General features: G+C 44.8%; 1 protein-coding gene across 4 annotated transcripts in view; it reads left to right on the top strand.

Moving 5' to 3' along the window:
- LMF1 (lipase maturation factor 1) overlaps positions 1–25,005 on the top strand; it is a 158,809-nt gene that overhangs the window by 38,229 nt on the left and 95,575 nt on the right. For 3 of the 4 annotated variants that reach the window (XR_013390725.1, XM_077919200.1, XM_077919201.1), the window contains exons 4-6: positions 6,435–6,583; positions 21,450–21,515; positions 24,855–24,956. Coding sequence is in view for 3 of the 4 variants with exons in the window: in XM_077919200.1 (XP_077775326.1) it covers positions 6,435–6,583; positions 21,450–21,515; positions 24,855–24,956 (317 nt within the window). In the remaining variant the exon portion in view is untranslated. The remainder of the gene's footprint in view (positions 1–6,434; positions 6,584–21,449; positions 21,516–24,854; positions 24,957–25,005) is intronic. The other variant, XM_028706095.2, reaches the window with a different exon arrangement.

The raw sequence follows: 25,005 nt of genomic DNA, 5'->3' as shown, positions 1-25,005 counted from the left end.
CGTTAAACATTGGTTTATATGGTTGATTTCTGGAAGATTTTTCGAAGTGTGTGAAGGGTGACAGATTAAGTTTAATGCATGCGATCTTGACCGAAAAGCATTAGTGTTTGTGGCATTCTCCAGCATTTTCCAAGAAGATACTTTCTTTAAAAAAAAGAAAGAAAGAAAATTGGCTTATTTTTCTGCACCCAGTTAGGCGCACGTACCGTACATTCTGAACACGTGTGAGGCGAGTGCAGCCGTTGAAATCCGTGCCATTTTTTATTTTATTCCATCTTAAATTGCATCCATTCCCTCCGCCTAGATAACAGTAGCGCTCATTGTCCTGCCCTTGCAGCTGCTGAAATTTGACGAGACCCAACCAAAAGAAAACGGGAGCAGGTGGGTCAACAATGCGACCCTTTCGTTCCCAGAAGTATCAGTATGCAGAGAGGGCCGCTGGGCAGTGGGGCGGGAGTGGCTGGGTGAGGGCACAGCGGAGCCCAGAAGGGGTATCCTTAACGAGGAAAGATTTTATGTGTGTTTGTGGTTTCCCTTTATAAAAGCTCCCCAAATGTCACAGAATCGTACGTGGGACTTCTATTGCCAATATGCTCTGTCAAGATGGCGGAGTGTTCATTTTCATTGCTGGTGGCTGACTGCTCTGTTTTTCTACTGTTGGCTCCCAGCTGATATTTAGACCAATATATTGAGGTATGATACTTTTGGGAGGTTTGTTTTAATGCTTAGAAGGGTGTGTGTGTGTGTGTGTGTGTGTGTGTGTGTGTGTTTGTGTGTGTGTGTGTTTTGAAGCTGCCTCATATTGGGTCAGAACATTGGCTCATCTAATTCAGTAGTGCCACTGGAGACCTTCTGCATGCAAAGTGTGTACTGTGCCTCTGAACTATGACCGTTCTTCAGTGTTTGCTTACAAATTCCTAGCAAGCTGTGATGCCATATCTCCCAGCTTCATGTGCAGACCTCGGGCCTGCTTGATTCATTGTGGAAAAGTCTGGGTCTGGTGATGGGTGCTTGCGCTACTTCAGCAGGGTTCAGGAGGGGAAATCTGTTTCTCACTGGCTTCTGTAAGGTAATCTCACTATTGAAGTAGGAAAATGGAATCCTCACCAGTTATATTGAAGTTGGGTTTTCCATTTATTATTGTGAAAGATAGACTTCTGTTTTCCTTAGGGTAATGGTTGTGAAAGGAGGTGAGACAAATTTGTGGGGAAGAAGAGGACTATTAGAGTGATACCCAAATCTGTAAAAAACTGCCCAGTTAGCAGTAGCCATTGCTAACCAAAGGCTGAAAGAGCAGCAAAATATGACCAGCTGACGGACAGAGACACACAAACTCATTTATAACTGACTGGTGCTGTTTTGTTGATTATTCGAATAAGGAAAACAATCCTGAATTTTCACAGACATCCAGACATATTTTGTTTGTTCTGGGTTAAATCATATTCTACACTTCAGACTGCAGACTGTATATCCCTATGGTGTATTTTCACAGTATACCTTGAGATTTTTTTTGTTAAGGGCTCATTATTTTTTTAAAATCAATAAAATTATTAAAAATAAAAGACATTTTCCAAACTGGGGGCTGCCCAGTCCGTTGAATATTTTGAAATGATGGTGCTCTCTGGCCTCACTGACCATTAAACACTGTTGATCACTGTCTCAGCTGTTGCTGGTGTCAGTGGGTAACTTAAGAATTTATTTTGTGTTTTTTTAACAGCTGGGGGAGCTCTGTTTACTCCAGGCTGGCTCATCAATAAGATTCTCTTCACCCCTCCTTCCAAGCCCTTTCCAGCTGCATGATGGAATTATCCACCTCAATAAATAAATCCTGGCACATTTTAAAACGAGATTGGGATGTTGGAACCATCCCCAGAAGATGGCAGTGCCAGGAATTCAGCTCTGGAAGAAGCCTGGCAGGTGCACCAGGAGGGGTGGGGGAGATCAGCCTTCTAGGCCAAAAAGCCCCCCATAAATTTCCATGCAGAGAATTCCAGGCCATTAGGCATTCTGGTACATCGGGTGAAATTCTAAGCTGTACTTCCCCCTTTTCCCTTACTGGGTTTGGGGTCCCTTCCTCACCTGCCTGATATAGTAATAGTAATAAAATGCCTAAGGGTGTGTGTTGTGCCAGGTACAAATTAAAATCTAGTGGGTGAGCCCCTGCCAGCAGCTGGGATCCAAGAAAAAGGAAGGGGGAGCGAAGGAGCCTGCTGTGTGGTCTTGTGGTTTTGGAGGCTCCATTGAGGCCTTCCCGCCCCCAGTTGACACAGACACACAATTCAGAACTGCACCTATTGGGCCCCTATCTGCAGTATGAAGAGCGGTTCACAAGTACTTGATGGGAATACCATTTGGAGGCACTCCTCATTTTTCACGTTGGAACAGAGGCCTGCTCTTCCGTGCGTCTTACGCTGGTGCATTTGGTGACTCTCAGGGCTGCTGCAAATCCTCTTCCGGGTGGTATTCAAACAGGGTCGTTATTCTGTGGTGGAGCTGAATGCAGTGTGACCTGGCTGCAAAGGCTAATGAAATTTTAGTGGGTGTTACTGGGACCAGAGTTTCCAAGTCACAAGAAGCGGTTCTTCCATTTGTTCCATGCGAGTTGGATCTCCTCTGATGTACTGTGTCCTATTCTGGGCACTGCACTTCAAGAAGGATATATGTCAGCTTTTGAGAACCCAGTGCCTGCCAGATGTTTTAAATTGAAACTCACATGAGCACCTGCCAGTCTGGGGCTTCAGTGCAATAGCACTCCAGAGTTAGGGTGTGGATACAAGCAGCCAGGCAGCTCATACGTGAGTAGAGGAAACTTCTGGTTGAATGCAATCAAACACTGGTGAGGGCTCATCATCAAGCTTACTTAGTGGCAGTGAAGGCAGCAATGGATGGCCTCCATTGTATCCTCTGCTGAGTTAGGTTATCCAGAGTTTTGGAGTACGTTGTCATCAATATGCTGATAACACACTGCTCCTTTACATCTGAGGGCCTGTTAGCAACCTTCCGAGGGCCGCATACCAGTTGCAGGTGGGGCCAGGTGAAACAGTTGGCTGTTCTCTTTTACATCCAGCCATACACAGCGGCTTCTGCTCACACAATCAATAGTTCTCCATCCAATCAAACAAGAGGCACGATTGCAGTCCAGCCAGGCAAGAGCCCCTCAAGAGTGTGCAGAGCAGGGCCCGTGAAGGACATGGCCTGGGCAGAGTCTAAAAGAGCCAAATGTCATTTGGCCAGAGACTCCCCACCTGTGACTTCCTCTTAATACAGATGTGTGTTTAGCGCAGACAAAAGGGAGTGTGGTGGTTGGAGCTAGGGCAGCTGAGAAGAAAATGAATGGGGCAATGGTGCTGGGTGATGTGGGTGGGGGAGAGAGAATGAGGTAGGGGGCTGATGTGGCCTGCAGGATTCCTGTTGAAGAATTGGGGTGGGGGGATAATGCACTGTCGGGTGGTGATCCAGTGGACCCAGTTGTTTTTTCTGGAAGAGGGTTGTGATAATTAGCATGTGAAAGCCCTGATAACACTGGGGTTCTTGTTCGGGCTGAATCAAGTGAGATATACTACCCTTCGGGTGCCAGTTCAGAGCCCATAACTGCTATTTGTGGCCGCCATCAGGAACAATTAACCTTTCAAGCTCTGCCGTCTCCCCTCGCCTTTCTGATGCAGCTGCTTTTGCAACTGCAGATCTGCGTTCTGCTCCACAAAAAGTGCTGGCTTTGGCAGTGAGTGTTATCTCCTAGAAACCACAGGATGTGTGCAGAGAAAATGAGAATCCCCCCCCCCTTTTTATAATCAAAGCTCAATCATGAAGGGGAAAACAGTCATTAAGTTTTAATTGAAGGGAATTGTTGGGTCTACAGTTAGCAGAACAAAAAGGCTGTTCCATTCATGGTTATTTTTTTGCTTTCCTTCAATATTCAGAAAATAGTCTTGCTCATCATGAGATCAAGATCTGCACATTTTCTGTTATTCAACAGCCCTTTAATTATGCGATGCCGTGATTCCCAAAACACAGCAGCAGGCACCCTAATGTGTTTTGAGAGACCTGGTTGCCTGTCCCGTAATACATAAATAAAAGCTTCTTCCCACCAGGAGGCTGCCTGCTGCATCTCTGTATGATTCATTGCTCTGCCCCGGCCACCTTTATAACAGCAGTGATACCTGTATCAGAAGCAACCTGGTGCATTCGTTTACTCTTCCTCTTGCAACTCTGGATGAATTCCTTTTCTGTGCTTGCCCTGATGTATTTGGGAGACCCAGTCAGTGGGCTCTGAGGACAGGCAATAGGCTTACTTTTGAGAAGGGGGGATATATATGTGAATCATTCTTCCAGTTTCAATTCAGAATGCTTCTCTCTCTCTGCTGTCAGGAATTTAGGAAACACTGACTTAAGTATAGGTGAAGGATACTCAGCAGAGTTTGTGAGCTAAAATTGTCTCCAGCATGTGTAAATTGGGAAGGTTCTTGTTTATGGAATAATCTTGCTTCAGCAAGGGTGTACTTATTTCTCCCATTATATATTTGCCTAAGGCGGCCCTTCAAGTTCCAAACAACAGTAAGATTAATATTTTAACCAACAGGAGAGTTAATATTTTTGTACAAGTTCTAAGCAACTGTAGATTAATATTAAAACCAGCAGTAGAATTAATATGTCAAAGTTTCTCTTGTTTGGAATGTGTACATAGAAATAAGGACAAACCTTATTCATATATGGAACTTATTCTATTGCTATTTATATACCTTTTCTACTGATATATGTATGTTGTTCATTTAATTAGTGGAATTCATTTAACTGATACATAGCAATTGGGTTGTTTATTGTTTCTGTCACATTTACTTTACTGAGATGTATGTCTTTTTGTTCAACCTGTGACTTAGTTGTTTTGCTCACACTGAAATAGTAACAGGGCAGACCCTCTTATTTTGTCTTTTAATATATATTTTATTGAATTTTAAACAAGTACAGAGTAACAGAGAACAAAGAACTCCCACTAATAACTAAGCAGAGTGAAGGCCCTTCTATAAAAGTCTTTTTTCATCAGTGTAAACTCTTTTATGTCCCCTCCCTCCTTTTCTCAATAATCATTTGGATATTTTATGTTGTGTGTGTTTTGCTGGAGCTAGAAGGGAAATAAAATGCAAATATTGTAACTTGGTATGACATGGGATGGAATTCTACCTCTCTTAACACATTCGATAAGCAGGGGACTTTGGTGGGTGACTGGAAAGAATATCCCAGGGCAAGAATGTCCCAGTGGCTGGGGAAACTCAGCCAGATGGGCGGGGTATAAATAATAAATTATTATTATAAATTATTCTTATATTGTTCTGTGTCAGTGGTTCCCAAAGTGGATGGTACCACCCCTTGGGTGGCAATGAGATTACCTAAGGCAGCCTTTCTCAACCTGTGGGTCCCCAGATGTTGTTGAACTACAACACCCATCACCCCTAACTAGCAAGGCCAGAGCTCAGGGATGATGGGAGTTGTAGTCCAACAACATCTGGGGACCCACAGGTTGAGAACCTCTGACCTAAGGGATGCTATGATTCCAATGGGATCAGCAGGGGGGTGCTAGAGCTGTGGATGTCAATCAGAGAAGCTAGTGCCACTGGATCAAACTCATCAGTGTTGTGGAATTAATTAAACTAAATAGTTTTAATTGGTTTTTGAATAAACGTGCAATTAATTGTTGCTCTTTTGAACTGTATTGTGTTATTATCTTCCTTAGTGGATTGTGCAAACCTTTATTCTGAATAATGTTTTTTATAGAGTAGGGGTCACTGGAGATGAATCTATGGGACCAAGCAGGCGAAATTTTTTGGGAACCATTGACTTAGGTCATTTGGGGAAATTCTCCTGCTGGCAGCATGCCCCACATGCCCATCGTAGGGCAGTGACCTGAAAATGGACATTTTCTGTTGTTGCCTAACCCTTTCCTCTTCCATATGTGAAGCAGCCGCTATCAGTTGCTTTAGGTATCTCCCGAAGGCTCTGTTTTTTTGCCCAGGCTTTTCCTGTCCTATAAGACTGGACCCTGTTTTATCTGCTTAGATCTCCCAAATTTTTCCTTCATCTGTAACTACTGTTTTATTGGTATTATTTTTGCGGTTTTTGTTTTAATGTTATATTGTTTGTTTTTCAAACTATTTGAAAGAGATGTTTGAAATACTAAGTGGTTTGTAAACGCTTCTAAACAAATGAATGTATCTCATGATAGGAAATAAAAAGTAGCCTTTCTTGTTTTGCTGAAGCAGGCTACCTCTTTGGAAGCTACATAACTTGGGAGGTATTTCCTTCCACTTATGCCCAAACATTGCGATCTCTCGGCTTAGCAGAGACCATCACCCTGCTGACAATAAAGCTGCATGTTGCAGCTGAACTGTCTCTTAGTTCTCCAGCAAACTAATGTGTAACTCCCATTATTTCTCCTCTAGGATGGGAATCTCAGCTTCTGGAGACAGGTTTTTTAGGAATATTCCTCTGCCCTCTCTGGACACTTTCCCAGTTGCCCAGACGCACACCACCTTCCCGCATAGTCATCTGGGGCTATCGATGGCTTATCTTCAGAATCATGCTTGGAGCAGTAAGTGAATTTCCCCCACATCTTATATTTGTTTAATTTTGCATTTGTTTGCTCCAAGTAATTGGACTTGTAAGTTGACAGTTTCCTGGGGAGTCCTTGTTGGGAGCAAGAATTTCCTCCATGTGGCCAGGGGGGGGGCATTTTTTTCCCCTCCCCACATGACTTGGCTGGAGAATAGCATTGCAAAATTTGGAGAAGTAAGAATTTCAAGAGATCACTGTGCTTGAGTTCACATATTGTTTCAGATGGTGTAAAATAACTTGGTTCGCCTTTAAGTACAAACTGAATCAAATCTCCCCCTGCCTCCCTCCTCCCATTCCTACTTGAATCTAACAAATCTTTGGGTATAGTCTCAAGTGTGAACTGAGGGCTGTGGGAGAGGTTTTTATTTGAATCTCTCCTAACTAAATGCTAATTGAAGTGCTTGATTAACATGAGATCTCACCTCAGGCTTCAGCTATTAACCAGGGCTGTGCGTTGGTAGGTGATTACTGCCTGCTTTCCATTATAAGTGGAGCTGAAATTTAAAAATCACTTTGGGAAGACAGTAATTCCTTCGCATTTTTCAAAGTTTAAGAACACTGTCGTGCAAAGGGCCTAGGTCTCAAGATCTGTGTGATGTTCCAGTATAGCTGAAATTTTTTTGTACCTTCCATTTACCCCAGGAGAATAAATGACCACCTTTTCTTACATGTTTAGGCTGCCCTGTGGGGCTACAGGTTTTCAGCACACTAGGCAGTTAAGGGGTTAAAGATTTTCTGTCCTGCAATACTGGAGTGATAATGGGAATCTCAAGGAGCCTCTCAGCTTTCTGTGATTCCCTCTTGCATTTAGTCTCTCCAACTAAAAAAAAAACGAGACAGGGAAATAACCTTCCCCCCCCCCCCTTCAGAGCTGTCCATCTCCCAATTCCCTTCCTCCTGGAGAAGGGGCGGGGGCTTGATCCAGTAAGCTCCTCCCCTTGCCCCTGCCATGACACCACCAGCATCATCCCAAGAGGTTCCATGGTCTGCAAAACCCATCAAGACTCCCCTCCCTGCTTTCTGCTTCCAGCATCAAGGGACCCCTCAAGCATGAGACAAAACTGCACCTGCTACATTCAGCCAAGGTTTAATCATCTAACATTATTTTTGAAGGTAGGGACGGGGAGGCGGAGAAGCAACAGCCCTGACTGCTTTTTGAGAAATTGCTCTCAAGGCAACAAACAAACAAATTGGCCAGTTCCGGTTTGCTTGCAAAAACCGGTCTCTGCCCAAAACAATGTGGTGGGTTTTTTTTGTCTACGGGGCTAACATCAAATTGAAATCCTGCAGCCTCACAAGCCAAATTTGTTGGCGAGAAATGCCAGTGTGTGCATATTGGCCTGTATATATATATGTATGTATATGTGTCGTAAGTTGGTTCAAGAGAGCCCTCATTCATGGGGAAATGGCCATGGCTCTGTGGTTAGAGCATCTGCTTTGCATGTAGAAGGTCCCAGGTTCAATCCCTGGCATCGCCATATAGAACTGGGAGAGATTCCCAGTCTGCAGCCCTGTAGAGCTGATGACACTCAGTGCAGACAATATGGAGCTAGTTGGATCAGTGGTCCAACTTGGTGGAAGGCAGCTTCCTTTGTAACTCCCAGCTGGGGAAACCTCTGGTCCAAAGGTACCCAAATTCTCTTGGGCCACTGCCCCCTTGGTTCAATAAGCTCATCCCAAGTGACACTCTGCCCTATAAAAGGCATTATTCAGGACACTGGTTTGCAGAACCCACTAAAGAAGATACTAATACAATAGAATTCAAAACAGTAACAATTAACTGCACATTTATTCACAATCCAATTAAAAATACAGTGGTACCTCGGGTTAAGAACTTAATTCGTTCTGGAGGTCTGTTCTTAACTTGAAACTGTTCTTAACCTGAAGCACCACTTTAGCTAATGGAGCCTTCTGCTGCCACCGCACGATTTCTTTTCTCATCCTGAAGCAAAGTTCTTAACCCGAGGTAATATTTCTGGGTTAGCGGAGTCTGTAACCTGAAGCGTCTGTAACCTAAAGCGTATGTGACCCGAGGTACCATTGTATTCCGTTTAATGAATTCAACAAAATGGTGTACTTGATCCAGTGATACTAGCTTGTTGAAGTCTGATAGTCATTTACAACTCCTCTTGCCTCTGAGCACTTCCCAGCAAGGTAATGCCACTCCCCTCCTCTGGGGGTGGTACTGCCCACATTGGGAACCAAAGCCCCTCCTTGACTGCAGCACCTGGTTTCAGTAGTCATTGCCCCCACGCTTTCCAGCCTGTCTCCCAGCTGCCAGGACTAGGAATGTGCTATGGGATCATAGAGTCATAGAACTGTAGAGTTGGCAGAGACCTTGTGGATCATCTAGTCCAGCCCCCTGCAGTGCAGGAATATGCAGCTGTCCCATACAGGGATTGAACCAGAAGCATTTTGCCATTCTCTTTAGAAAACAAAAACAACTTGTTGCTCTCAATAGTAAATCCTGCACATTTCCAGTGTTGTTGTGGAAACCAGGAATTTATTTAGCCCATTCACATACAGTGGTACCTCGGGTTACAGACGCTTCAGGTTACAGATGCTTCAGGTTACAGACTCCGCTAACCCAGAAATAGTACCTCAGGTTAAGAACTTTGCTTCAGGATAAGAACAGAAATCGTGCAGCGGCAGCAGGAGGCCCCATTACCTAAAGTGGTGCTTCAGGTTAAGAACAGTTTCAGGTTAAGAAAGGGCCTCCAGAACGAATTAAGTTCTTAACCTGAGGTACCACTGTATTTATTTATTTTTAATGTATTTATTGCATTTTTGTCCCACCGTTTCCTCAAAGGGTCTAGGTTCAAGGTTGATTTTGGACCAGTCGCTGCCGCTCAGTTCAGTTTAACAGAGTGGTATAAGAGTCACTCTGTTGTGAACATTGGGAATTTTAGCTGCATGAGGGGAATAGGGGCCTCCTAGCAACTCTTAACAAACTACAGTTCCCAGAATGGTTTGAGAGCCAGTGCGGCATAGCGGTTAGAGGGCTGGACCTGCGGGGCCAGAGTTTGAATACCAACTAAGCCATGAAGCTCACTGTGTGACTTTGGGCCAGTCATTCTTGGTCTAACCTCCCTCACAAGATTAAATTGGCAGGAGGGGAGAACTTTGTATGCCACCTTGAGCTCCTTAGATGAAAGCAGATAGGATCTAAATGTAATAACACACACACACACACACACACACACACACACACACACACTGCTGGAGTTGTATGTGCATGTTCCATGCAACCAGGAAACACACCCTGCTGGTGGCAGTGCCAGCAGCCCCTTCTCTGTCTGTGTTTAACTGCCGCCCATTCCTCAGCTGCAGGCAGCATTGCAACAGGTGCACATGTGTGGTCCGGGAGGAAATGCTGGTTTCACGCGTTAAGCTTGCGCTGTGCTGTGGGCTGTCAGCCTTGTTATCCTAGTCCAGAAGGGATCGTACACATAACTTGGGGCATGGCGCTGCCTGAGGTGCCATCAATCACTGATCCACGCCAGCCTGGATTAAAATCCCCTCTCCCTTTAATGACCTTTCCATCTTCCCCCCTCTCAGATGCCTGCTACTTATATATCAACAAGTGAGACATAAAAAGCTGCTCTTGGGGCTTCATCTGTTTCACCGAGAACTCGCTCGGAAGACACCTGGAGAGTTATGGCTCTCCGGATAACCGAAAGCTCAGATCTTTTAAGGACAGGGAGAGACACTCTGTGAATTGTACATATTCCCAGATTCATAGCTGAACGTCTTAAGGCAGCTGCAAGCCAACAGTACTTGGTTAAAACAAATGCACAGAATTCCCTTCTTGCAGGTGTTACAAATCTTCAGTGATTCTTCATATTTATCCTACACACACGTGTGTGTGTGTGTGTGTGTGTGTGTTTGGTGCAGTGCAGGCAGGTTATGTAAAGTTAAAACGGTCCCAGGAGCAAGAGGGCTTTCGGGAAGAATGGGGCAGCTGTTGAACTCATGGCCAAATCCACACCAGTTCTTCTCTAGGTTACTGGAAGCTGCCTCAGAGATGAATTGTCTTGCTAGGTCAGGCTAGTAAGGTCCAACGAGCCCTGTAGTCTGTTCCAGCCAGGATGAAAAGCTCTTGGTGCAGGGAATGAAGGAAACAGCCTCTTTCCTGCTACAGTGGTACCTCGGGTTAAGTACTTAATTTGTTCCGCAGGTCCATTCTTAACCTGAAACTGTTCTTAACCTAAAGCATCACTTTAGCTGATTGGGCCTCCCACTGCCGCTGCGCCACCGGAGCACGATTTCTGTTCTCATCCTGAAGCAAAGTTCTTAACCTGAAGCACTATTTCTGGGTTAGCAGAGTCTGTAACCTAAAGCGTATGTAACCCGAGGTACCACTGTACTCTCTTAACTGCGTTTCACCCTTACTCTTCCATCATCCTTGGAAGGCAAGCAAAAAAACGGTTTCCGAAAAGCCCATAATATGATTTTATAACATGTGGACCCTGCAGTAGAATGTTGCAGAGCCGCGTGCTCCTGCTTAGGTGTCAGTTGGCTGTGTCTTCTTTCAGGAAACTTTGTTCCATTTCACCCTCCCTGGTTTTCCATTCTTCCCCCCCCCCCCCCGATGCTGATCATTCTCTAGCTGCTGAGAATGTCCTGTCCTCATTGAACTGCCACTCCTTTCATTTAGAGTCCATCTCCTTGCCATCTTTTGTGTTTCTGCAAAGTTTCTGGTCCCCCACCTCAATGACTTCCTCTTGTGGGTCATTTTGCGTAGAGAAGGACCTATGCTAAGAATGTGAGTTCACTCTTACTATGTTTTCTTGTTTATCTTTCATTTCATTTTATCCTCCCCTTTCTTCCAAAGGCAGGCCCATGGCCTCTGTCGCAGGGGACTCCAAGATTGTGGCCACCTTCAGAATGTTGAGAAAGTGTCATGTTAGCCACTGATAGCCTTTTCATCCTTCATGAATTTGTCCAGTCCTCTTTTAAAGCCAGTGGCGCTGTGGGTTAAACCACAGAGCCTAGGACTTGCCGATTAGAAGGTTGGCGGTTCGAATCCCCGCAACAGGGTGAGCTCCCGTTGCTCAGTCCCTGCTCCTGCCAACCTAGCAGTTCGAAAGCACGTCAAAGTGCAAGTAGATAAAAAATAGGTACCGCTCCGACGGGAAGGTAAACGGCGTTTCTGTGCGCTGCTCTGGTTCGCCAGAAGCAGCTTAGTCATGCTGGCCACATGACTGTATGCCGGCTCCCTCGGCCAATAAAGTGAGATGAGTGCCACAACCCCAGAGTCGTCTGCGACTGGACCTAATGGTCAGGGGTCCCTTTACCTTTAAGTTGGTGACCATCGCTTCTTCCTGTGGGAACAAGTTCAACAGTTTAACTATGTACTGTGTGAGGCAGTTCTACCTTTTCCTTGTCCTGAATCTTTCAACATGCAGATTCATTGGGTGCCCATGAATTCTGGGTGAAACTCAAGAAAACTTTCACAGGCACCGTTGGAGGTACTGGTGGAAAACTGCTCTATGGTTGCAGCCTGTGGACAGATCCTGTGAAGGCTATTCCACAAAGTTAAACTTGAAAATATAACATTATTCCCCTACCCCTTTGTTACTTTTTTGGGTTTTCCATTCTTTTGTGCAGCTTCGCAAAAGCACTTACTGGAAAAGGTGGAAATCTGATTAGCTGAGAAGTCAGATGAGCCCTCTTCCTCCCTCTGCTCTCCAAATTGCTTTGAATTTTGACATTGCAGGCTCTCCAGCTCTGAAATCACATTAGATATGATGCTGTAAACCAAGGATTTATTGCATTCCTATGTGTTTGAAATCAAGCTCAAAATGGGCTGCAGTCAGCAGCTTTAATTGACAGCCACGTCTTCCTCCTTTTTGCCATTAGGACTCTGAAAGGGAGGGTAATTATCCCAATTGGTTTTATTGCATTAACGTGGGCCGGAGTGGAACATAAAGGGCGCTTTCTTTCCTCCTTTTGTTTTTGCAATTCTTCCTCGGTATCTGTACATGAGAAATGGGAAAGAGACAGACTTTCTGCAGCGAAGCTTCATGGGAATTTTTGGAAAGTGATGTCTGCAACGTTCCGACCTCTGACCTTCCAGCTGCAGCCGTCCCGTACTCTGTGGAGATCCCATACTTGACTTCTTAGTAGCCTCCTTTGTACTTTTCTGATCTTGCTTCATTTGTCCGAGTCATAGCCCTTTGGCAAGAAAACGCTGTGGTTTTTATCTCTCTGCCTCCTGCCCCTGCCTCTCCATGGCTTAAAAAGGCACATAGCAGCTAAGACCCCAAGAACCTTTCAGAAATCCTATTCACCCACCCCTCACAGCAAGTCTTCAAAGTCAAACTCTCGTTCAGTCTTCCTCCTTTTTGTGTCTATAAAAAGAATGGGGTGGTGGGGGGTGGGGTGGCGGCGGAATGAGTTGGAGAGAGAAGCAAATAAAAGACAACTGATAATGCTGAGCAAAACCTCATTCAGTATAACCCATTTAATATGATATAGTATAAAACCAGTATTTCAAAAACAATTGTACTAAAATGTATTAAAAACTGCATCCCTAGGTAGGCTTGCTCAAACAAACAAGCAAACAAATAAACAAAGGTTTTTAGCAAGCACCAAAATGCTTTCCAAGAATCTGCTCACTTTGTCTCCATGGAGGGTCATTTTCCCTGAGTGGGGCTTGGGTAGGAGAGTTGTGCACAAAGCTGAAAATCTATCAAATGGCAATAAAGGTAGCAACAGAGACCCAATACAGTGGTACCTCGGGTTACATACGCTTCAGGTTACACACTCTACTAACCCAGAAATAGTACCTCGGGTTAAGAACTTTGCTTCAGGATGAGAACAGAAATCGTGCTCCGGTGGTGCGGTGGCAGTGGGAGGCCCCTTGGCTAAAGTGGTGCTTCAGGTTAAGAACAGTTTCAGGTTAAGAACGGGCCTCCGGAACGAATTAAGCACTTAACCAGAGGTACCACTGTAGTGCTGCCGCCATCACCTCCCCAGGTAGCTGCCCAGTGGAGCGATTTCATGTGGCTGCCTTGGCTGCCTCTTAATGCAGATTCAGGTCACTGAGCCTCCACAGCTACCACCCACCATGGACCACTGTTGGCCAGACTGGCAGCAGCAGCTGCAGATTAAGTTCTAGACTTATGGTATTATTTTCCCCCTCTTGCTAATTATGCTGTTTTAAATGTGCATTTTATATTTGACTACTTTTAGTAAGGTTTTATTTTGAAATGTTTAAGATCATTTGTTGTTGTACACTTTGCTGCGTTAAATGTGCATTCCGCAGTTGACCTCCTTTAGTGAGGATTTATTTCAATGTATTTTAGTTTCTTGCTCATTCTGTTGCTTTGAATGCATACTTTCTGTTTTACTTTCTGCAGTAACGTTCTATTCTGGATTGTTTTATTTGATGTTTTAATGTGCTGTTACCTGCTTTGAGATTCTTTTTTCTAAAAAATTTTAGCGGTACACAAATGAAATGAATAAAAAACAACAACTCAGAATTGTTATAATGAGGTTGACTTTGAATTCTTACAATTTTTCATGTCAAATCCTCCCTGCACAACCAGTGTTTCCCAAGCTTGCATCAACTGAATTTTGGAAACGTAGCTTAAGGCCATCAGTCTCCCTTTCATTGTCATCTCGAGCTCTTCCAGTGGGGTTTGTGTGCGTCTTTCTGAACCCACCCAGCCACCCAGCTCCAACTTATTTGGAATAAATTTTGGCCTGAAAAAGGATCAAAGATGGCTTTGTTCTTTTTTGACATTCTGCAGAAGAAGAGGGGGGTGGGGACATCACCCTGACATCTGCATTATAAAGAGAAATGAGGGGAGGGAGAAATTCAGCAGAGAGGAATATAGTTATTTATCCCTCTTCCTCCCTCTCCCCTCCCCCTACTTTTGAATGATTTTTTTGTCCTTTTAAAAAAAATAAAAATCCCCCACCATGAATGTGGCTCATATTGGCTTAATGCGTGAATGGCGTTTTAATTATTTGGGATTTACCATTGTGAAACGGGGCCGAACTTGGGTGAGGTAGGCTGTATATGATGAAAAGAAGTGAGTTTGCACGACAAGGTTGATATGGAATAGAGCTTCTTTTTTGAGCGTCCCCTTCTATTTTGGGGGGAAGTAATACCAAAATACCAAAAAATATAGAAATGCGGGTGGCGCTGTGGGTTAAACCACAGAGCCTAGGACTTGCCGATCAAAAGGTTGGCGGTTCGAATCCCCGCGACGGGGTGAGCTCCCGTTGCTCAGTCCCTGCTCCTGCCAACCTAGCAGTTCAAAAGCACGTCAAAGTGCAAGTAGATAAATAGGTACTGCTCCGGCTCCGTGCGCTGCTCTGGTTCGCCAGAAGCGGCTTAGTCATGCTGGCCACATGACCTGGAAGCTGTACGCCGGCTCCCTCGGCCAATAAAGCGAGATGAGCGCCGCAACCCCAGAGTCGGCCACGACTGGACCTAATGGTCAGGGGTCCCTTTACCTTTACTAATAACAAAATATATCACAGTGCAGCTACTGGTTCTGCCCTCTGTCCTGCCCAAGTAGCTACTTCTTTTTTGAGTGTTTCCAGGCTTGTCATTCCTGGCCAGTTCTCCAAAATATATGTTAAATGATCAAGAGGATGGAGTGACTCCCTTATGAGGAAAGGTCGCAGCTTTTGGGACTTTTTAGTTTAGAGAAAAGGAGACTAAGAGGCAACATGATAGAAGTTTATAAAATTTTATTTATCATAGTGAGGGACTTCAAAAAGGGCCAATAAAAAATAACAATAAAACAAAACTGGGGAGGATTAATATATTTTAAATGCAGCATTTTCCGAGTAAGTGAGACCCAGCAGGTCAACATGTTTCTTGACACTTTTACCACCGAGTTACCAGAGCCAGTTCTTCCATAAACAAAAACTAATAAGGAACCGGGGTACGGTTAATAAGGAACCACACCTTTTTATTGCAGTGGTTTCCAGATTCCTTGTACTGAGGGGTTGGGATCAAAGAACTGGAAGTTTTCTAACATATTCAGGATAAACAGAGTGCTGATTTGAAAAGACTTGTTTGGTCCATGGTGAAATGTTGAGGATTGGTCTGTGGATTATTGGGAGAGTTCAGGATGGAGGAAAGAAAGAAAGTGTTTCTTCCCGTGGTACAGGAGTTAATCTTTGGAACTCACTCCCACAGGAGGCAGTAGTGGCCACCAACTTGAGGATTACGCAAATTCAGGGAGGACAAGTCTATGAAGAGCTGCTAGCCACAATGGTTATGTCCTGCCTCCACTATTAGCAGTATTAAGTCAATGAAACAGCAGAGATATCACCTTGCCAACAAAGGTCCGTATAGTTAAAGCCATGGTTTTCCCGGTAGTGATGTATGGAAGTGAGAGCTGGACCATAAAGAAGGCTGATCACTGAAGAATTGATGCTTTTGAATTATGGTGCTGGAGGAGACTCTTGAGAGTCCCATGGACTGCAAGAAGATCAAACCTATCCATTCTGAAGGAAATAAGCCCTGAGTGCTCACTAGAAGGACAGATTGTGAAGCTGAGGTTCCAATACTTTGGCCACCTCATGAGAAGAGAAGACTCCCTGGAAAAGACCCTGATGATGGGAAAGATTGAGGGCACAAGGAGAAGGGGATGACAGAGGACGAGATGGTTGGACAGTGTTCTCGAAGCTGCTAATATGAGTTTGACCAAACTGAGGGAGGCAGTGGAAGACAGGAGTGCTTGGTGTGCTCTGGTCCATGGGGTCACGAAGAGTCGGACACGACTGAACAACTAAACAACAACAACAAGTCAATGAATACAAGTTGCTAGTCATTGCAGGTGGGCAGAATGGTGTTGTGCTCACATCCAGCTTGCAGGTTTCCCCAGTGCTTGTTGGCCATTGAGTGAACAGGATGCTGGACGAAATGGGCCACTGGCCTGATCCAGCAGGTTCTTCTCCTGTCCTTATATGAAGTAGTACATGCCCTTTAGCTCCTCAAACACTTTCCCCTTCCAGAGTTAACAGTCTTTTGCTGGTCTCTGGAGAAGGACAGTGGAGAAGAGGCTGTGCTCAAAACCAGCTGTGAGCTCTGCTGTTGCCTTGGTGGGTGGCCTTATTCAAGCTACACACTCTGAGCCCTTCGTCTGCAATTGACCTGCCTCACAGGGCAATTGTCAGAATTGTGGAAAGAGCATAAGTGAAGCTCTGTAACTGCTCCAGTAACCAATAAGGGTGGTAGGCATTTACTTTGGTTTGGGAAGCCTTTGTTTCAGTGTTTGCCAGCCTCCGTTTTGGAGGCCCAGACAGCCTCTGTGGCAAGGGGCGTAGATTTGGTCCCCGGGCTTGTGGTTTCCCATCCCTGCTTTGCACTCATTGGCCAGAACACTGGAAGGAAAGAGTTGGTTCATTTCTTACTGAGCTGTTGCGTAGAATACTCCCCGTCAGCTTTGCCTGTTCTCTCCCCTTCCCTTCCTTCTCACAACATTGTGATACAGTGGTGCCTCGCAATACGAAAATAATCTAGCGGTTTTTTCGTCTTGCGAAGCAACCCTATTAGCGGCTTAGCGGATTAGCGCTATTAGCGGTTTAGCGGCTTAGCGGCTATTAAAGGCTTAGCGGCTAAAAGGCTATTAGCGGCTTAGCGGCTTAGAAAAAGGGGGGGGGAGCGAAAAAAAATTGCAAGACTCGCAAGACGTTTTCGTCTTGCGAAGCAAGTCCATAGGGAAAATCGTCTTGCGAAGCAACTCAAAAACGGAAAACCCTTTCGTCTAGCGGGTTTTTCGTCTTGCGAGGCATTCGTCTTGCGGGGCACCACTGTATTTATTTCTATAGTGTTTTGTGCACAGCACAGACAAAACCCATATTTCATTTCTGTGACTCTGCATGCCAAGCGGCTGCTCTGCCACTAAGCTACGAACTTCGCCAAAATGATTTTCTGTGGTTTTTAAATATATCCTTACCGTGCACCTCTTAGAAACTGTGATATAGAGCGGTGCATCAGTTATTTTTATTATTTAAAAAAAAAATACTTTAAACAATCTACCTTATGGGATTATGGAGGATTTTGCATGTGCGTGTGCTGTGGACACCCAAATGATGTTATTCAACAAGTTTTCAGAAGTGAGCTGTCTTTTCCCCTGTGAAGCAGTTTGTCAGCCTGGGCTGGGTGCAGCCTAACTGTCCGCCGGCTGGCGAGCGGTCTGATTTGCAAAGCCCGTTTGCCTACCTGGCCTATTTGAATCCCAGGCAAAACAGCCCCCTGGTTCACAGCAAAGGGCTGCATTGTTCCTAGCCGGCTTTTGCATAAGGTTCTTTGGCTCAAGTGAGAAGTCGGTGGTTGGGAGAGGGAAGGGTGTGGCCCTGCAGTCGATTAGGTGGCTGCAGTCCAAACAGGCTATTGAAATGTCAAGCAGTTGATGCGAAACCCAACCTGTAACTTTATAGCTTGTGTGGCTTCACATAAAAACATTAGCAGCAGCAGCAGCGTTACATTCTCCCTAAGCTTGCTTTCTTTCTTTTTTAAAAAATACCTTTATTTCCCACGGTTCTTCACTCCCTCTTTTATCCTCACAACAACCCCACAGGGTAGGTTAGGCTGAGAGAGAGACAGTGACTGGCCCAGGTTTACTTACTGAGCTATACGGCTGCCTTGGGATTCAAACCCTGGCCTCCCACATCCTAGACTAGCATTCTAACCATTACACCACACTGGCTCTCAGGGATGGCTCCTTTTCCCTTTGTAGTATTTTAAATGTTTTCTATTTAGGGGGAACCAAATATCCTACAGGTTGGACACCATGGAGTCTCTCATGTTCCCTGCTGTTGTTGTTTTTGTTACCTCCCTGTACATCAGGGTTGGGAGGGGCTGTTGCCCTCCAGATGTTGTTGGACTACAGCTCCCAACATGACTGACCGCTGACCATGGGGGGTGGGTGGGTAGCATGGTACAACTTTCAACAGTCATGGCTTCCCCCAAAGAATCCTGTTCTGGAAACTGCAGGAGGGCAGAGCACTCTTGTACTCGGACCGTCCTTGCTGGTTTCCCACAGCTCACTGTGAGAACAGGATGCTGGACGACGTGGGCCTCTGGACTGAGCCAACAGGCTCTTTTTAGGAAGCATTAGATGTTTAGCCACCATGAGTGTCCTTGGAAGCTGGTTAGATGGTCCCTCTGCTAGCTTCCAAAGGACTAGTACATATTTCACTAAAACATTAACTTCTGTAGATCTTGAGAAGTGGTCTGAAAGTATATTTATGCGGTGACTTAGGGCTGAGTCTTTAAAAATGATATTCCACCATCTAGGAATTTAACTGCTCCTCCTGCTCCTTATGCTATATCTTTGTCCCTGTTTGATATTGAAGAGAGTCATTGAGCCATCAATCCTGTAGTTTTATCTCTCATGTGGTGTAGTGGTTAAGAGCGCTAGACTCGCAATCTGGTGAACCGGGTTCGCGTCTCCGCTCCTCCACATGCAGCTGCTGGGTGACCTTGGGCCAGTCACACTTCTTTGAAGTCTCTCAGCCCCACTCACCTCACAGAGTGTTTGTTGTGGGGGAGGAAGGGAAAGGAGAATGTTAGCCGCTTTGAGACTTCTTAGGGTAGTGATAAAGCGGTGTATCAAATCCAAACTTCTCCTCTTCTTCTTCATGTTGCTTCTGTTTCTCTGAATAGCACCCTCACATTTCCTCTCACTTGCTTTCCCGACACAGATCTTCCAACTGTCTCATTGCTCTTCCCAAGCCTGATGTCCGTCTCCCTTCCCATCTTTTATTTAATTACATAACACAATGGACCACCTTATTGGGGGGAAAGGAGAAGGTAGTCATTAAATGTACCACCAGAAAGCAGAGCCACAGGTGTCCGGAACATCCTTTTGACTAGCGAAGCCTCCTTTGGTTGAGATATCATTGTGAGATCTTAATCAGGATGTCCTGCAGAAGCACACATCAAAGGTGGGTTGTCTAGTCCCACATACCTTGAGGCTTCCAAATACACCTTTCCTGCTTCCAGGTTTGTTCTTTGGACGGGCATCTTTCTTGCTTGGCACGGCTGGCTTCTCCCTTCCCGCCCCCTCCTTTGTCTTCAGTCCTGGCTTTGAGGCCGCGAAATTCAATCCTGAGATTACTGCCAACCTTTAAATTGGTGGACCTCTCCCTCTTCCATTGTAGTGCAGCAAACTTTTTTCTTTTACCTGCTGACCTTTTTGTAACCTGAGGGAGAAGCAGGACTGCTCTCCTGCACACCTCTCTTTGCCTTCTTTCCCTCTCCAATTGTTCTAAAAATACGATGTGATCTCTCTAATCTGGGGTGCTGCAGTTCCAGTGCTCTCAGACCCAGAACAGGGAGAGCCCTTTCAGCATCCTTCTCATTTCTGTTCAGATTAGAGGTGCAGGAGAAATTTGTTCAGCCTGCATTTTACTTTTTATTATTTTATTTCTGTATATCACATATCTGCCTATTAACGTCTACGCTGCACTTTGTCAGAAGGACGCAAGATGGTTTACACCCAGCACTGAACATACTGAAATATATCGAGACATAATAGCCATACAATACCATAGAAACATAGAATGGTAGAGTTGGAAGGGACCCAAGGGTCATCTAGTGCAACCCCCTACAATTCAAGAATTGCAATGAAAAGAAAATCAGTTATATAAATGCAATTCATAATAAAAAGCAATACATTGTAATAAAAAAAATACATAATACAGTAGCACCTCGGCTTACGTAACCCTCTGGTTACGTAAACTTCACGTTACTATAGCAGCAAACCTGGAAGTATCAGACCGTGTTTCTCCGCATGCGCAGAAGTGGTCTACCTCCATGTGCATGCGCAGAACAGTGATCCTCGGGTTGCAGAAACCTCGGAATCCGGCCGTACCTCTGGAACGGATCCCATTTGTAACCAGAGGTACCACTGTACAGTCAAACCTCGGAAGTCAAACGCCTTGCAAGTCGAATGTTTTGGCTCCCGAACACTGCAAACCCAGAAGCGAGTGTTCCAGTTTGCGAACATTCTTTGGAACCCGAATGTCCGGTGTGGGTTCTGCGGCTTCCAGTTGGCTGCAGGAGCTTCGCGCAGCCAATCAGAAGCCACGCCTTGGTTTCCGAACGTTTTGGAAGTCGAACGAACTTCTGGAATCGATTCTGTTCAACATCCGAGGTATGACTGTAAATAATGAATACATACTAAGCAGAAGTATTACATTATACACAATATCATTCCAGCAATAAACTCCATAGCCCATGTGAAATAGCATAACATAAGTTCTTAACCTACTTACCTACTTTGTAAAGCTTTTTTTAAAAAATGCAAACCTACCTAATTCATATTTTCCAAAACAATATGTGTGCTGAAACTCAGCTCTCATTTGAAATAAACACTATTTCGATTTTTGCGAATCAGTACTCCAGCCAAAAAAATGTGCACAGAAAATGAGCAAAGGGTATAGTGGTGTTCTATAATAATTATATTAGGAGGAAATGCACACAAAACGATGTGTGCAAACTGATGTAGAAACAGAGCATCACCGCTAGCTTATTGTTATTGATATATTGTTAAAAATGCCATATGCACCATTTGCTTTCCTTTTGAACCAAAATATTTTTGGGACAACTTGTGTGCTCAGGAACTGTAGGAGCACTTAATGTCCATAGCCTTTGCATGTGTTGTGGGTGTTTAATTAACCCCCAACCTTACTGGTTCTTAGTTGTATTTTCATTTCCAAATGCTGGAAGGCCATTGAAAGGCAGGATCCAGATTTTGGAAATACCTTTTAACACCTTTTAATAAATACGGCTTTTAAATTCTCATCTGAATTGTGATGCTAAAAAGAACCTCCCTTTTCCTCCCCGCCCCGCTTTTCTTTAACAGGGTTTGATCAAAATCCGAGGGGATCGTTGCTGGAGAGATCTGACATGCATGGACTACCATTACGAGGTAAGCTGCCAAACATGTCTTGTGGATTTCCTGTAGTTATCTGTTGTTTCAGCCTTTGCATCTTCCCTTCCAATGACATATTGGAAGATACGTGTCTGTAGAGAGAGAATGCTCCATTTGCAGCAAGCAATTTGAGTCCATGTGCTACAGAGTGTTTTTTGTTGTTGTTTCAATCCAAACCACTTCCTGCAAATAGGAGAGGTTACCTGTGACCACCATTCAGTTCACCAGCAATTGCAGCAAGCCCCTTTGACTCTTCCATGTACAATCAGCTGTACGGCACTGATGGCATGCCTTCAATGGAGGTCGCTGAAACAGCCAATTAGCTGGTTGGCAGCAACAGAAAGCCTCTTTGAACTTTGACAGCTGTCAGTCACCTGATGTCATTATGGGCAGTTGTGGGGCGGAATTAAGGATGCAAGGAAGTGGTAGGGTGCTGTAACTCAGTCTACCGTTGGACGGAAGGGATCATGAAAGCCGCTCATATATAGGTGAGATCAGACAATAGAATAGGCTCTTGGTTGTACTTGGTGACCTCTTGGACCTGTTGTGTAAACGTTGGCCAACCCAGCTTTTGTCTCCAGCACCTTCATTCTGAGCAGACGTGGCCTTTTTCCCCCATGATGGCTGTGCACTCCCTCTACTGTTGGAGGCAGTATGTTTCTAGGCTGGACATCACAAGCGGGGAGAGGGAGCTTGTGTTAGTGGGCTTCCCATTGGGACATTTGGTTGACCACTGTGATCTAGATGGGGACCCTTTCTCCTGATTCCATGGGGCTCTTGTTATGTAATCTTGCCCAAAGTCTCCTGCCTGAGGTGCCTCACCTTCTCTTGTGGCAAGGCTGCCTCTGTACCTTTTGCAGAGGTAGGCATGGCCTCTCATTGCTTCTTCCAATTTTTTTAATGCTTGGTCTCGCAAACATGAATCGGAGTGGGTAGATAGGGCGAGTCAAGAATGATCAAGCATGGAGGGTGTGTGCTGTTTCTGGTGTTGCAAGATTGTGCACTTTATTTTCCTTCCAGACCCCTGGGTAGAAATGGATTATTGTGGAGCAGAAAAGGTGGAACATTTTTCCAGGATGCAGGTGGCACTGTGGGTTAAACCACAGAGCCTAGGACTTGCTGATCAGAAGGTCGGCGGTTCGAATCCCTGTGACGGGGTGAGTTCCCGTTGCTCGGTCCCAGCTCCTGCCAACCTAGCAGTTTGAAAGCACATCAAAGTGCAAGTAGATAAATAGGAACCGCTCCGGCGGGAAGGTAAACGGCGTTTCCGTGCGCTGCTCTGGTTCGCCAGAAGCGGCTTAGTCATGCTGGCCACATGACCTGGAAGCTGTCTGCGGACAAACGCCGGCTCCCTCGGCCCATAGAGCAAGATGAGCGCCGCAACCCCAGAGTCGGTCATGACTGGACCTAATGGTCAGGGGTCCCTTTACCTTATTCTTCAATGGAAAAATTTCTATTTCATGAGTTTATTAGTAACAATTAGGGATGCCAGTTTGAAAATTGGACAAACTTGGCAGTTTCAAAAGTTTTTAGCTTTGTTTGTTAAAATGCAAGTAAGATCAACATGCCAGATGAGATCACTCTCTAGGGCAGTGTTTCCCAACCTTGGGTCTCCAGCTGTTTTTGAACTACAACTCCCATCATCCCTACCTAGAAAGAACAGTGGCCAGGGATGATGGGAATTGTAGTCCAAAACAACTAGAGAACCAAGGTTGGGAAACACTGCTCTAGGGCATCAGATAAATTTCTGATGGAGACTGAAAATTACCCCATGCAGATTGCCCTAATTTGCAGCGGAATTTTTTTAAATTCAGACTTTTCCAGAAATCCCACATCACAGGGTCAATCCAGGAAATTTCCCTGTAACAACTGAGAGTTCCCCAAATGTGGCTTTGGCATACCATTGACAATTCTTCAAGATGGCCAGATTCTCTAAAGATACACTATGGGTTCTTGGTTTTTTTAATGAATTATTTTTAAAATAATAATAAATTTCCAGAGCCATGTATTTATACTGTTAACGCTTTGCAGATGCTTTCCTATTCTCTGGAAATACAGAGTCAATCCAAGATAATCAGGGTAATAAAATGATTTTTAAAAGAAGAAATCTGCAGCTTAACCATCACCCCACCTCCAATTTGTTGGGATGTGTTTTGGGACACAACCAGCTGAGCAGAACAGCCAAAACTAAAATAAGCGGAAGGGTTGTTGCTGTTGTTTGTTCTTGCTTTTTGAAGTGATATATTCCAAATGAGGCCTTCAGGCAGACTGGGCAAAATGCTGATGTGAGGAGAGTCAAGATATCTCTTAGGAACAGGCTCCTTCAGAGGAATCGGTGATGTCTCCCAGATACAAAGAGCAGCAAAGCTGTTTCAATGTAGAGCAGGTGTGGGGTATAATCTTTGGCCCTTCAGATGTTGCTGAACTACAACTCCCCTCAGCCCTCCAGCAAACATGGCCATAACAACCAGGAATGATGAGAGTTGTAGTTCAGCAGCCCCTGGAGGAGCGAAAGATTCCCCATACTTGATCTATAGCGAATGTAGGTCTTTGGTCTTCAGTTTCTGGATCAGGGCCTAGAACTGGGTTGCAGCCTGATCTAAGATGGGTTGTAACAGCAGGCCTACCATGTTGCTGATACATAATTTTAAAAAGAAAAGAGAAGTGTCCCTGAAATGTCTGTTGGGTTCAAGATTGGCCTCAAAACATTGGAGGCCACTTTTGTAGATGGCCAGGGAAGAATCATTCCAAGATTTAGGAACCAGTGGTCACAGCTAGAGCATCAGTAGACACCAAGCAAAGCAAATTCATTGTTTGGATTGGAATTGTATTCAAATGTAATGCAGAGAGTCCCCAATAAAACCCCTTTTAAGCCAAAATGTTCTTCCTTAAGGTTCTTTTCTCCTTCAGTTATGTTTGCAGCTAGAAATCTTGTAGGACAATATTGGAAAACAGCTAGAAGCATGGCAGGATAGACTATGGAGCATGGCTCTTATGGAAAAAACTTAGGAAGCATCTAAGGCAATTTTGAAAATGTATAGTACATATTTGAAGGACAATGTTGTACGTTTGTCACCAGCTACCCCTGGCTCACTGCAAGACAGTCTGTTAAGACAGAGAGTAGAAGATACTTAATTGATATAACCAAATATAAATTAATATACAAACCTGGTAAATATTTTACTGTATAATTTGTAGTGTGTGTGTGTGGCATCCGTTTGTCTCAGGAAACAACAGAGGAGTGCACTTTGGGGGATAAAATGAAACTGTTGGAAGGTTGCAATGCCTGCTGTGGCTGTTTTCAGACCGATATAGGAGAGACATGTTTTGTTGCAGCTGGGGCAGATGGAGGCATCCACTTGTGTTGCTGTAGATGCACCATGGTGTTTCTTCTCTCTGCACTCCTCCTGGCAGTCAAATATTTCTGGGAGAGGGAAGGTATATTCAGATTCTATGTTATAAGTATTTTCAGAAGCTAATTGTTTTT

This window comes from Podarcis muralis, chromosome 14 (genome assembly GCF_964188315.1).
Source record: "Podarcis muralis chromosome 14, rPodMur119.hap1.1, whole genome shotgun sequence".
Lineage (NCBI taxonomy): Eukaryota > Metazoa > Chordata > Lepidosauria > Squamata > Lacertidae > Podarcis > Podarcis muralis.
The sequence above is the reverse complement of the archived record's forward strand: the minus strand, read 5'-3'. Positions and strand labels throughout refer to the sequence as shown.